Consider the following 14,637-nt stretch of genomic DNA (forward strand, 5'->3'; position numbering starts at 1 on the left):
CACGATACACTTGAAAATGAATATCTTTTAATGTGAGATTAGGGGAATAAAGGTCCCAAGAAAAGTTTCCCTCGACTATCTCAATTGCAACATTGGCACAATCTCCTGGAAGCTTTTGTACTATATTCGGATGAATATCATCAAGACATAGGAATGAAGCTATCCTATCAAGGGAAACTTTAGTCTGAACTACCATAGATATTGTGTCTGGGAGATTATAAATTGGCCATCATAACATCTCAAATGTCGCAAGTGCAGATAAAATATTCTCTGATTCTAGTGGAATTCCCATATACACACAAAACCCAAAAGTAACCATAGATACAAACATGGGAGCAAACAAGAAGACAAATGCAGTCATAGCTGATGTATAAAGTAATTTTTTTAGCCATCTTGTTTCAAAGTTCCTAAGTTCAATTATCTTAGCCAAGAACTTCATCTCCCAACCTTGGAGCTTGAGAGTCCTTATATTCCTCAGAGCCTCAGATGTCACCTTCATCCTTTGATCTTTTGAATCCATCAATTCCCCGTAAAATTTCTCCTGTAATTTTCCCAATGGAATATTTGCTAACATCAAAATCAATGTGGAAATAAAAGCTATGATTGAAGCGAGCCCAAGGTTATTATACAAGATCAACAATGCTAGAACAATTTGAAGAGGAAGCCTCCATATATCATGCAAGTACCAACTAAAAAAGCCAATCCTCTCAACATCAACACTCATCAAATTAATGTTCTCTCCACTAGTATCGCACCGCTTTGATTGGCTTGAAAGCCCAAGAGACTTCTTATAGATTATTGCAAAGAAGGTAGCACGTACCCTGTTCCCCATCTGTCGCAATTGAAAAAACAAATGTCTCTCTGATAGGCACCTTATGAGCTTTGACAGAAAGAAAATAAACACTAGTGCATAGCTTTTATATTTTAATTGGTGAGAGCTATTGAGATTTTGAACAAAGGCCTTAATAAGGTATGGCCCAACATAAGAAGCCAATGTGCGTACAATGGAGAATAGAGCCGTCCATAAAATTTCTTTCCATGTTGAGAGAATCAATGCTTTCACCAACTTGAGTGTACTTACGTGACCAATATAACCATTGGCATTGTCATCATATTCAAGTTTATTTCTAAAACGAGCAAAAACCACATTGGCTCTATCACAATTGGCAAGCTGAGGAACATCTTCAAGGTCCAATGTCTTTTTATACCCGAGTGTGAGCAAAGGGCCCATCCAAGCAAAAGTAAAAATGCTAAGAATATTAACATTTGCATAAGGAGTTACATTTTCTCGATCAACACTAGATCCTTGTCTATTGTCACCGTTGCTTCGACTAGAACTAGTTTTCAAAAGTGGTTCCAAAATATGAGAATATCCATCTTCTCTCTCCTTGTCAAACAATCCAACATAACAAAAGAACAAACCAAAAATAATGGACACAATATCAGAGACCCATATAAGGAACGGTAAGGATGAATGTTTCTTATACAAACTAAGATGTATAACAAGATAGGAACAAGACATTAGGAAGTAGAAGGCCCACCAGTTCCTCAGTAGAATGGGAAACTATGTTCACTTGAATAATAAAATTGGTTGTACAAATATGCAGAGATCCCAAACCAAGTGAATGTTCTGAATACAAAATCCAATTGCGCAAGAAGCTTTAGTACAGACCAACCATGTCTATACCCAGACAGGTAGTTTAACACACATAGGAGAAGATGACATAAAAAAAGACCCACACAAGATAGAAAGGTTGACCAATAGTATGAAAAATATTTATTCTTCAACATTGGTTTTGAATTTTCAAGTGTAGGTATCATGTGTCTCTTAGAAGCCCAGGAAATGTATAATAGTAATAACATAATTAGGTGTGAAGAAGCTGAAAACCCGTGTAAGAAAATGGTTGTAGAAGATTGTGAAAAAGATGATATCCAGATATTCATATCACTCTTTGATTCTTCAAATTCGTTCATATTCACAATTTATTTCACCTGTTTATAATTTGATGTCTTAGTTCAGGAGATTCCAAGACATATCCTATCAAATTTACCACAATTGGAATTGAAGTGAACCCATTTGCAAAAATAGTGCGTAAACTCTAGCATTTAAACATCAATTATTTCCGCTTATATGTTCTAGAAAGGCTTAATCCAACGGTAGAGTCTCAATATCACCTTTAGATGCAGTTGAACCTATTCAAAAAAAAAATATTTCAAAATATATAACAATCCAGAGAATTGGAGAAATTTTCATAGAAAAGTCAAGATTGGAAGAAGCTACGATTATATATGAATAAGTCCATGGTCAGTGAAGAGCATCAATAGAGAGAATACAAGCTTAGTAATATGTGATGAAATAATCAAATAAATAATTTAGGAATAACATATTGGAGCAAAATGCAAAGAAAGGCAAAGAATTCCCTATCATAAGAACACCAAATGATGGATTGCAATAGATTTCAATGGAAAAATAAAAGGTAATAAAAAAAATTAAAGTTCCAAAATAGCAGATCCGCAAAATAATAACCATTTAAATGACATAAAAAATAATTAACATGTGAATATAATTGTCAAATATTGATATACAATAGCCTTTTTGCATAAAACCTTGTCAAATCATTAACGACAACTTTAAAATAATCGAATATGAAGGGGGAAATCCTAGTGACATAACACAACAACTTACCATACTCAACCTGATTTTATGTACGAATCAATCATTAGTTATATAATTCACCATATTAAGTGACTTGATTCAATCCATGTCATACGTTCAAAATACAAACCCTTTATTATATACAGTAATCACATTCTTGAGTCTCTAGCTATACTTTTGTAACAAGAATAGACTAAAGTCAATTCTATCACATTCAACAATTGTATAAGTTGTGATGTAGGAAATGTTCATACCAAAAAAAAAAAGATGTAGGAAATGTTAGGAAAATTTTTCATATTGGAAAACTCTAGAACCTTAAATGACTTCACATACTTGGAGAGTTGGAGGCCTCTCCACCTAAAATCTTAAGTTTTTGAATTAGATAGGAGAAGTTTTGATAAGCGACCTGAAATCTATGTCATATATAAGCCCGTCCAAATGATTTCCAACATACACCACAAATCAGATGTTAATACAGAAAACAGCTATGCCACATCAATAGTACAACATAAGTAATTAGGGATAATGAAAAATGTATGTGATACAATAAAGCCAACAAACTTTACAACCTCTAAATATAGCATATCTAACTAATCAAATAGAAACTACCAGCCTCCTTTATCCTCCACGGTGACATAATGTGGTGTGCAACATTTGAATCAAGGGTTCAAGGCTCATGAGAGAGAGAGAGAGAGAGAGAGAGAGAGAGAGAGAGAGAGAGAGAGAGAGAGAGAGAGAGAGAGAGAGAGAGAGAGAGAGATTCGGCTCTTCTCAGTGGTGTCTATCGCCCAAGTCTTGTCCATAGCTACCTACGTGAGCGACATGGGGAGGCAATCATCCAACGATTTTTGGCACTTCATTCTCTAAGCCTTTGTCATTGCCTCATTTTCCGCACCAGATAACTATGGGCCAAACTGGGCGATGGACGCTAAGGAGAAGAGCCGAATCCGAGAGAAAAAGGGGGGTTGTTAAAACAACTAACAAAGCCTTGTGACGCCAATCTTTTTCTTTTAATTCCAAAAGCACATCTCCCTACAAGATGGGCGATATGTTCAATATACATAGCACGGTTACTGTATCTTTTAATTTCAAAAGCACATCGCCAATCAGTTATATATACTTATTTCCTTCTCAACTTCCTTATCCAAGTGACATCCCAACCCCACCCCCTCCCCCTCCCCCTCCCCCTCCCCCTTTCCATGTACAATGTAACCTCTCCCATTATCTCTCACACCCATAGTTAGCAAATTCGGATTCGGAAATTATTCGGATGGAGAATTATTCGGAATAATTCGGACGATTAATTTAAGGATTCGGTCAAAAAAGCGGTCAAAAAATCTTATTGGGGTTTTTTATTTAAAAAAAAATTGTTTTTTTATTTTTTTATTTTTTATTTTTGGTTTTTTTTAAAAAATAATGTTTAAATGGACCGAATAATTCGGTTTAATTCGGATTCGGTCCGAATTATTCGCGAATTATATTCATTTTGGAAAAAGTCGCGAATTTTAAAGAATTTTATTTTTAATTCGGATTCGGTCCGAATTTTTGATAAAATTCTTTAAAATTCGGTTCGGCCGAATAATTCGCGAATTATTCGGCCGAATTGCTAACTATGCTCTTGACTGCCAGTAAATTTGGCATGTCTAATTTTCAGAGGATTGGAATCCACATGCAAAATCAGCATGCATACCGGCAGCTGAAATGCTCCAGTTGTTTCACATTTTCATTTTTTCAAGTGGGTGATAATGAATAGGTCTAATCTAGAGCTATTCCTGGTTTTAAAACATCTTAAATCTATAACATGTGCAATCAATTTTAAATAAAAGCTACAAAACCTGGATTTCATAATAATCTTTCTAGTTTCTCATTTATGATTCATGGAGCTGTTTATGGGAAATCATGCAATACGCTTTTACTAATGAGTGGTAGGGCCTAAGGATAAAACTAGTGGAATTTATGGCTGCGAAAATTGCAGGTGGGGGGGTGTTGAAAGAAAAGACTAAGGAGTGAAAATACTAGAGAAGTTTGGAGATTAGAGCTTGAGATGGAGGAACTAAAGAGATTATATCAAATCAAATCCAAATAGAAAACTGCAATTTTAGGGTGGGGGTGTAAATACACTATGATTGAGAGAGCATTGATTTCTCTCAGCTGCCTAATGGTTACTGTGACAGCCAATCCAGAATTGGTCAACTCTTTGGCCAGCATAGAGAAAGCAATCCCAGTCTCCATCGGCAGATCCTGATGTATATTTGAGTGGGTTCTGTCTAGAACAAATCTGTGCAACATACATCCACAACCCATCCCAGCAGAAAATACCACTTTGACACAGCCCGAACACCAAAGTTTTTAATATGTTCTGGGTGATGAACTACTTTCCTGGAATTGGCCTAGGAAAGAGAGCAGGGGATCTGCACCTTATAGTTAGAGTGGATTTGTGAATCCTGATGAAAATTAAAGGTTCATGAATAAAGAAACCAATTTTCTAGCTAGCTGTGATCAGAATTGATGATCGATGATTTAGTAGATTTCTTGATGAAACAAGAATTTGACAGTAATCCTTAAAGAAGACCCAGCCAAAGGCCATCAGGTAGTATTGAACAAGAAACAAATGCTGATGGTTGAAGATATTCTTTCTTAGGAACTGAATATTTCTCAACTAATGTATATGCGTACTGGCTTATATATGTATTATTAAATTTCTATTGTATTTTCTGTTTTGTTACCTTTAAAGTGTTGATTTCACATTTTTCACGCGCTGTATGTTGTTCCTTTCTTCCCAAATTCCAGGGATTGCTAGTTTATGGAAGACAAGGCCGGGAGATTTTTAGAAGAAATTTGGACCCTAATCTTTGTCGAGAGGTAAGTCATTCTCTTATGAGTAGGGGCACAGAATAGATGTTGTGGTTTCAAGTTATCATCAGATCTCTGGTTATTGTTACTTTTTAGGAAAGGAGCACAACATATGGATATAGAAAACTATTTTCATGCCAATATCATATCAGAATCGATGAATTTTCTCAATGACTAATGGATTCCTTTGATGAAAAAGTTACAACATTAAGGAGATCTGATTGGGAGATGAGCAATCAACTAAATAATCCTGTTTCTTATATAGACCAAAGACTTCTAGCTGTTATTAATAGGATTCATCCCACAAAAGATTGCTTCTGGAAGATCCTTCTATTTTCTCCGTTTATTACTACAACCAAGAAAGAATGGCTAGAATCAAAGGTTTTGAGAAAAGCTGGATTGCAATAGAATATGAGGAAAGCAATTTGATGCAGCAGCACTCCGATGGATCGACCCAAACCCGCTCCAGAACCCAGACCAAGACCCAGATCCAATTTGGGTTCCAAGTTACTGATTTGGGTTCAGGGTTAATAGAATATTCTAGGATTTTTTTTTTTTTTTTAGGATATTTGTTATCTTTTATTTTTAGGTTATTTTGGGGTAGCTATTAGGTAAGTAGAAATTCTCAATTTTAGTTTATTGTGTTTCTATTATATTTTAAATTAGGAAGCTTCTTCTATGTTAGATCAATTTCATATTTAGCATTTTATTTTTTAGTAATTCTTTTCCTACTTATGTAAGGCCATGGGCCACAATAATTTGAGTCGATTAAATGGAAAAAAAAAAACTAAAAAAGAAAATGCTAAATATGAAATTGATCTAACATAGAAGAAGCTTCCTAATTTAAAATATAATAGAAACATAATATACTAAAATTGAGAATTTCTACTTACCTAATAGCTACCCCAAAATAACCTAAAAATATCCTCAAAATAAAATAAAATCTTAGAATATTCTATTAACCCTGAACCCAAATCAGTAACTTGGAACCCAAGTTGGATTTGGGTCTTGGTCTGGGTTCTGGAGCGGATTTGGGTCGATCCATCGGAGCGTTGCTGCATCAACTCCCCTATTATTTCGAAAAACTCATCCACAAGTTTTATAAAAGGAGAGAATCAACACCACTCGATTAGCATCCTCGATCAATGGCTCCAAAGCGGTAAAGATCCAGCACACCTCGCGATCAACAGTCACGATCTTTTGATGGTCGTCAACAAATGATATGACTTTGTCCGGAATCAAATGGTGGGGCTTCACAAATGAGATCGAGCCATCGATTAGTTCTTCAGGAACATCCTTCATCAGATCGTCCCGTTCATCTTCAACATCGACAACAAAGCTTGGTGTAATGGTCTCTAGATTGGGGCACGGTTCTCGAGGTGTCACGATGTCATAAGTAACGTGACCTTGCTACCCACCGGGTTTCCGAATATGTTAAGCCTTGCGTTAATGTCCTGGAGGGTAACGGCTTGTGCTTCCTGTACAGCCTGGTTAGCTTGGAGGGTTCTTAAGATTTCTTCGCTCTATTGAAACAATCGAGTCCATTGTTCAGATGAGGGGGTGGTGTAAGCAACCATCGGGGTAAACGAGTTGACAGGGAATTTCGCTCGGGGCGGTGAGCCCCAAGAGATCCAACTAGGATGGGTGTGCGACCTCTTAAAGATTTAAGCAACTCAGTGGCAAATTTGTAATAAACCTGAATTCGTAAAGGTGCTATTAGGTCACTTAATGGAAAAGGATATAATGGAGAATAAGATTTATTATAAAGGGGAAAACTTAGAACTTAAAATAAATAAAGGACAAAAGAGAATATGGGAGAAATGCAAGGGTATTGTTGGGAAAAAACAGTAAACAAAGTGGGAACACCACTCACGATTGAAGGGGTCTTCTTCAACCTTGGAAATTCTTAAAACCAGCGAGAGTTACCCTATTCCATGTGAAGGTTCTCACGGTTTAGGCCTAGGATTGGGCTGAAATTGCAAGCATAGGATCGCATCTTCCGGCTCTATTAAACCCACCAGAGTAAGCCCAAAAGATCATATATTATGTTCAGATTTAACTCCTGGAATCAAAAGGGGTGGTGGGCATAGTTTTGGTTATGGTTGCAGGTTAAGCTCTCACGGTAGGGATCTTCTTTGGGACTGAAACTCTAGGGTTTTGGTCGCCTAGAAGAGGGCTTCCTTCGCTCATAATCCCAACCCAAACAGATCAAGGGAGAGGCAGATCGACCCATCTGATTAGGACAGCAGCTGCCACCCAGAAGCAGAGTTAAAGACAGGTTGAGTTACAAGGTTCTAGTAATGAACCAGCGGTAGTTGCAGACCTAGCAAGGGTTTAATCTTTGATTCCTGTGGTAATATTTTCAATAAGACCCAAGGTTCTTGGGTTTCAGTTGCCTTTTGGTCAGGAACAGCCACGGGAAACCTTGGAAAGCAAATATGACAGATTATTAGGGAGAGAGGAGAAGCTGCGATTGCTGACCAGAACAGAGAGGGAGAGAACCAGGAAAGAAGAATAAGAAGAAATAAAGAGGGAAAGAAGAAAGACAGCAGAGGAGGGGAGATAGAGGGAGACCGCAGGGAAGAGGAAGAAGAAGGGGGGTTGGGGTGGGGGTGGGGGTGGGGGAAGAGAAGCAGCCACACAGGCAGTAATCTTAATTTTTCTTCAATAATCAACTCCAATTATTGTGGCCATGGCCTTACATAAGTAGGAAAATAATTATTCAAAAAGAAAATGCTAAATATGAGATTGATCTAACATAGAAGAAGCTTCCTAATTTAAAATATAATAGAAACACAATAAACTGAAATTGAGAATTTCTACGTACCTAATAGCTACCCCACAAAATAACCTAAAATAAAAGATGACAAATATCCTCAAAATAAAATAAAATCCTAGAATATTCTATTAACCCTGAACCCAAATCAGTGACTTGGAACCCAAATTGGATCTAGGTCTTGTTCTGGGTTCTGGAGCGGGTTTCAGTCGATCCATCGGAGTGCTACTGCATCAACTCCCCTGTTAAATTAGGAAGCTTCTTCTATAAAGTCATTTCATATCCTAGCATTAGCCATTTCTTAATATGAATCAGACTTACTACTGTATGCATAACCAGGGGGCACATATAATATTCGAGTTGCGATATATGAAAAAAACCAAAAAGAAATAAAGAATGGACGAATAAGCCTCCCAACCCCCCCATACGCTGCTCTATATATCTCTCCCACCTTCCTTCCTTTTCTCTTATTTATTCTTCTTCGTCTTCCTGCACTACTTCTGCCATCACCAAACCAGTAGACTGAGAGGGACTCAACCGTTTTCCCTCAATCCTAACTCTCCTTACCACAGATTTTGACTGAAGGAAATATTCTTCTGGGCGAACAGAAACCCTAAGATTTCAGTGCATGTGATCGACCCTGTTGAGAGCTTGAGGTCTGATTCATGGCTGATCCTGCAACTACCGCCTAGAGGAATTTCAGAACTTTCATACTTGATCAAAGCTTCTTGTTAGATGTCACTGAGTCTTGGATTCAATAAATCTGGGGAAGGCGATTCTGTTCACAAATTTTCCTGAGATTTGGAGCCTTGGTTAGGTGGCTGAATTGATCTCAAATTTCTGATTTCTGCCTCTGGCTTGCGCTAGAGGTAGGAAACGATAACCTGAGAGGCACAATTCACTCTTTTTTTTTTTAATTTTGATTGTTTCCTTTCTAAACTACCCCTCATTCCATCTTTATTTACTACTTACCCATGCCCAATAATTGCTTCCAAGACTACCCCTGGTCAATAATGCATAAACCCCTCCATATCCTTACCACTTTAACTTACACTTAATGAATTGAAAATTCTGTTTTATTTACAGGATTGCCACTTGATTCTAATCATTATCATATTTACTGTTTTGCCCCTGATCTTAGACCTAAATCATTTTAGTTCTTAAGTGGGCCCACTTCCAATCGGGTTGGTTCTCTTGGGGCCCACCGGCCCCCCCATTACAATTTTAGTGAAAGTAGGGGTAGAAATGATGTTTAGAAGACTATCTTGGAAGTGGATTTGAGTTTTCTTCAAGTATAAAATATCATTAAAGCCCTTTATCCAAATTTTTGGTGAATTTGGGGAGGAGGTAGGTGGTTTATGGAGATCTGTGATTGCAGCCAATGTGGTCTTCAAGATAATTGGAAGACTCTTCCAGTTAGAACCTCTTATGGAAACCTATTGGGCATGGGATCATGAATCATTGATATTCTTTTCGAAGAGGAATCGGATTGAAAATTAGAAATGGTAATGAAGACTAATCCCAAACCAGAGAAATCCAGTGGGAGATTAGCTTGAACTGGATCTCAGAATAGGGTATAACAGTATATCAAAAGGAGAAACATAACAACTCAAAATGGCTTAAAATTAGGGTTGAATGGTCTGTTATGGTAGTAGCAATGGTCCTGCAGAATTTGAAGAAATTATGACAGATTAATAGAGTTCTTGAGTTGCTAGGAATGTCAGTCTTAGTTCCAGAACAGTACTAATCAATCAGAATCCTTAAGCGACAACAGAACTTCAGAGAATAGGATATCACAAACTGATTTATCCAATTAGAAGCAAAGCAGATCAGCAACAAGGGAGATACGTGATTAAACTGAAACAGAACCAGAAAGGGAAAGTAGGAGTATCACAGGCAGTAGAAAATAGAAAGATCTGATCTCTTGCTTAGAATGGATAAAATAGGAAGATCATAGTTGTCATGGTGTCTAGGTGACCCAAGACATTGGAGGGGGCTCGGATGCAAGGCAACAAAGGTGCATGGACGTAGGCGACGCCTTGACAGCTATGGAAGATAGATAAGGTAAATAGGGCAGGAATCCACCTGCAGTGGTGATGCGACCTAGGGTTCAATAACCCTGACTATAGGTTGTTTTGGGCCCACACAAACAATAAAATTCAAATTATGAGTAATGGCTATTTGGTAAGTATTGTGAACAGTATAGGTTCCTTTAGGAGAGGACAACAAATTCAGGACTCAACTGAGAATAAGTATTGAAGGGGAGGGTATTATGGAAGTCAAATCGAGATGGGACTAAATAGAACCAATATTACTGGATGAGGGCTATTCTGTAATTTTAACTAATAGCTTCTTCTTCTTCTTCTTCAACCCCATGATAGAACACCCAAACCCAAGGTAACCCAGAATTATAGGAACAGGAGAGAAGAAGAGAGGAAAACAAAAAGAATAGAGAAGAAGTGAATAAAAGGGAGAACACAAAAGGAACCAGAGAGGAAAAGAAAAAAGAACCGAAGGAGAAGAAGATAAAAAAATAATAATAATAATAATAAAACTTGCTGAAATCAAGGGGTGCCACCAGAAGACTTGGGTTCTGTCAGAAGTGCTTGATCTTTTCTTTTCTGAAACAAAATGGTTCCATGCTTCTCACTGCATGATACCATGTAGGCAACAAATAGTGTTGATATAAACAGCATAATCTTATAATTTATATATAAAAAAAATCATCCTATAATTTATATAAAAAAATTAATTATATAGAAGAAAGGCACCCGTCCAGGATACTAGGCTGTCCAAGGCGATGCCCAAAGAACCAAGGCGGTTTCCTTTCATGAATACAATAAGGCGAGTGTTGCCTAGCTCCCACAAAAACACCCAGACCTAAGGTGCTGCCATGGCAACTATGTTCTGAATACTGAACCAATCGACCAAAAATTTTGTGTGGAGGTTGTTAACCCCCGAGATCGATGGAAGGAATCAACAATCAGGTCAAAACATGCAAATATCAAAGAAGCAAGAGTGCTAAAACTAGATCTGGCGGTAGAGAGAAGAACAGACCCGAACTTCGACTGAAAGGAGTTTCCCAAGTGTAGGTATTAAAGTCCCAAAGTTTGAGACTGAAAGGAGAGGGCCGAAGAATGATCAGTGCCTCTCTTGCTGTACGAGCACTAGCACCAGAACAGGGTATTGATGCTGAGGAAAAAATAGTATGAAGGAACAAGAGAAGAAACAAGTAGAAGGGAAGGGAAAAGAAGAAGAAGGAACAACCATATTTGTCGAGGCATCGCTAACGCCTTGATTATTTCCCTCCTCCGATGCCTATGATTGCCTAGATGCCATGACAACTATGGAAACAACAGTGGAGTGATGAGAAGAGTAACACCTTATAGGAAAGAGAGCTAACTTGAAGGAGAAGAAGAGAAGAAAAAGGAAGAAGGCCACACGGCCTGCCTGCCACTGCACCACACTGGTGACAGTAAACAAACCTAATTCCTCTTTATTCAATTCTGCCAATTACGTTGGGTTGTATACATATACAAAAGAAAATAGAACTCCTACAAATAGAAACTACTTTTAAACTAGGAGACTAACTCAAACATGGAAACTGGCAATTCAATCAAATCCCCTATGTAGAGTAGCTAACCCAAAATAAAACATAATATAATAACATAAAGGATTGCAATATTATCTCCTTTCAACTCCCTTTGGACCACAAGCCAGTTTTGGGATCGGTTCATGTTGGTCTGGGTTTCCAAATTTGGGTCTTGCAGCCATGATAGCGCTACTGCATTAAGTGTTTTTGGAATCCACAAAAATCTACGAGTTATTTTTTTGATATTTTGTTTCTCCTATATTCTGGCCTTTGGTTCCATCTCTGTGATTCTAGTGTAATTGTACTCTTAGCCCTAACCGTTAGGTGGTTAGAATTCCCCATCACTAGTTAATTTTTGAGTTGCAAATTGTGTGCTTGGGGTTTCCAAATTTGGTTCATGCAGCCATGATAGCGCTACTCGTTTAACTATATGCAAAATTGCAAAACCCATGCATTCCCGGCAACATATTTGTCCAACTATTTACAAAATATTCTTATCCTTGCCGTTGCAGGCATTTCTGTACTCCTGGGAGCAGAAGGTTCCTCTTATTGCATTTAGCCAAGATCGATGCTTGACGCTATTCGAGCATCCTTTGGTCGACTGTCTTCATACTGTGTATCATGAACCAAAGGTGTGGATTGTACTTTTTGTTTCTTTTTCCGATGATTACATGTTTGATGATAAGTTTGATCTTCATCTAAAACTCATGTAAAAGTTGGTTTTCCTTGGTAGGCAGAGGTCATGCCTTCAGTTGAGCACCTTTTAGCCGCTGCTGAGATACAGGTCTGTTGCTTTGCCACTGATTTTTAATATCACTGCCATAAAAATTGTGACTAGGTATGGATTGCTATTACTAATTTTTACAATAATGCCACCTAGAAAAATAAGCAAGAAGAGAAAATGATATTGGTTAAGCTTCTAGTTCAAATTACTTACCTAGAGTGAATAGGGAGCACTCTCAGTGCAACTATATATAGAGGAAACCTTTGATTTACATCACTTGGAAATTTTAATGAACAGAAACATTTATTGTTTGTGCATTATAGGAAGTTTCCCATAAATGTAACCTGTTTTTCACTGCTTATGACTCAAGTGACTCACTGCTTATTTTTCAAACATGCTTGAGTGAGTAAATTTGATGAGCATAAGGTGCTGCTGCTATTTACGGCATAACGAGGGTGTATGTCTTCTAGCAACAGAGAGACAATGTTGAGACGTCCCCAAAGTTGCCTTCCCTCTTTCCCTCAAGTCCATGAATTGACTGCGTATATGTAATCGACCATAGAAGTAGTTTCATTCCATTTTGTAATCTTAATGGAAGGTTTTTGAATTTACAGAAGTTAATCTTCCTTGACACTGCTGAGGGGGTGGCTATGACTTTGCGGCCATATTGGTCGGAAGCAACAAAGGGGCGTGGTCAAGTTGTCCAAGCAGTGCCAGATATGCTTGAAATCGTCCCCCCTGGAACATCAAAAGGAAGTGGAGTAAAAATACTCTTGGATCACCTTGGGGTGACAACAAAAGAGGTAGGGACCACCGATATTTCCTCACTTATGGTTACTTCCTTTCAATTTCCTTTCTGAATTTATAGTTATTCTATTTAATGTGCAACCCCAGAGAGAAATCTCTAGGTAGGCAGCTATGTTTTGCCATGTGGGAAGACTGATTTGGACAATTCAAATATTGCATGGATAGAGCACCCCTTGGATTGTTTGCATGCCAAAATTGATGGCGCATATCATTCAATGATTCTTAAGAGTCATGACTTTTGCACATTCAAAACAATATTGGCTGGCCATACCCAAAAAATGGAGAGATTCTTTCACTGTGGAAGATGACCTATTTCACTTGTGTGTTTGTATCCCACAAATTTGTGAAGAACTGACATTGGTGAACTCACTTCCCTATGCTAACTTGGATAATTAGGTAATGGCTATTGGTGATGGGGAGAATGATGTTGAGATGCTTGAGCTGGCTTCTCTAGGCGTTGCTCTCAGTAACGGATCAGAGAAAGCAAAATCTGTGGCAAATGTAATTGGTTGCAGCAATGATGAGGATGGTGTTGCTGATGCCATCTATCGGTACGCATTCTGAGATAGCCAGAGTGCCCAAGATGCAGAATAAGTTCACTTCATTGTTCATTTCCGTATTTCCTTTGGAAGGATGATTGTTTTTATAAGCATAAAGGAGACAACAGGAATTGAAGGAATTGGCTTTCCGGTCCATTTTTAGGACATGAACCCAGCATTGAGTTTACATCAACTGGGCTGCCATCTTTATTGTTCGGTGAATTGGACACCTCTTGTAATTAGATTTGGGGTCATCTTTGGTTACCCCTTTTTGTTCTAGCAGTTTGGTCTTTTGCCAGTTCCCCAGTTGGTGGCAGAATACAGCCATCGGAGAAGCTATGTCAACCTGATTCTTGTCCATCTCAGCTATGGCCTATCGAGGGCCATGGAGTGATTACATTTGGTTAATTGTTTTAATTGGTTTTCAAGATCAAGTCTTGTCACAATGTATTACGAATCATCAAGCTCAATTAGAATGGCCTATCAATTTTTCCTTGCCTCTCCAATTGATGTTCTGGTTTCTTGCTTGCTCAGGGGATCAATTTCACCAATTCAGTTGGGTCTAATGTGCCCTTTAACCATAAAGCTCAGTAATATATCTTAGGTAACATGTCTATGCAGTCGCTACCCCATCATGAGAATGTATGACATCTGATGCTGGTTAATTCTATTTGTTTTTTTTTTTCTCTA

The 14,637-nt window shown here is 37.9% G+C and overlaps 1 protein-coding gene across 4 annotated transcripts in view; it reads left to right on the plus strand.

Annotated features, from left to right (window-relative positions):
- The window catches only part of LOC122066922 (endoribonuclease YBEY, chloroplastic-like), a 28,372-nt gene extending 13,919 nt beyond the window's left edge, over positions 1–14,453 (plus strand). For 2 of the 4 annotated variants that reach the window (XM_042630754.1, XM_042630762.1), the window contains exons 8-12: positions 5,447–5,518; positions 12,390–12,509; positions 12,611–12,661; positions 13,216–13,404; positions 13,805–14,453. In XM_042630754.1, the coding sequence (XP_042486688.1) occupies positions 5,447–5,518; positions 12,390–12,509; positions 12,611–12,661; positions 13,216–13,404; positions 13,805–13,972 (600 nt within the window). In that variant the 3' untranslated portion in view covers positions 13,973–14,453. Of the gene's footprint in view, positions 1–5,446; positions 5,519–12,389; positions 12,510–12,610; positions 12,662–13,215; positions 13,405–13,804 lie in introns of those variants that run through there. The other 2 variants (XM_042630774.1, XM_042630770.1) reach the window with 2 other exon arrangements.
- The last annotated feature ends 184 nt before the right edge of the window (positions 14,454–14,637 follow it).

Source organism: Macadamia integrifolia, chromosome 2, assembly GCF_013358625.1.
Source record: "Macadamia integrifolia cultivar HAES 741 chromosome 2, SCU_Mint_v3, whole genome shotgun sequence".
NCBI classification, from domain to species: Eukaryota; Viridiplantae; Streptophyta; class Magnoliopsida; order Proteales; family Proteaceae; genus Macadamia; species Macadamia integrifolia.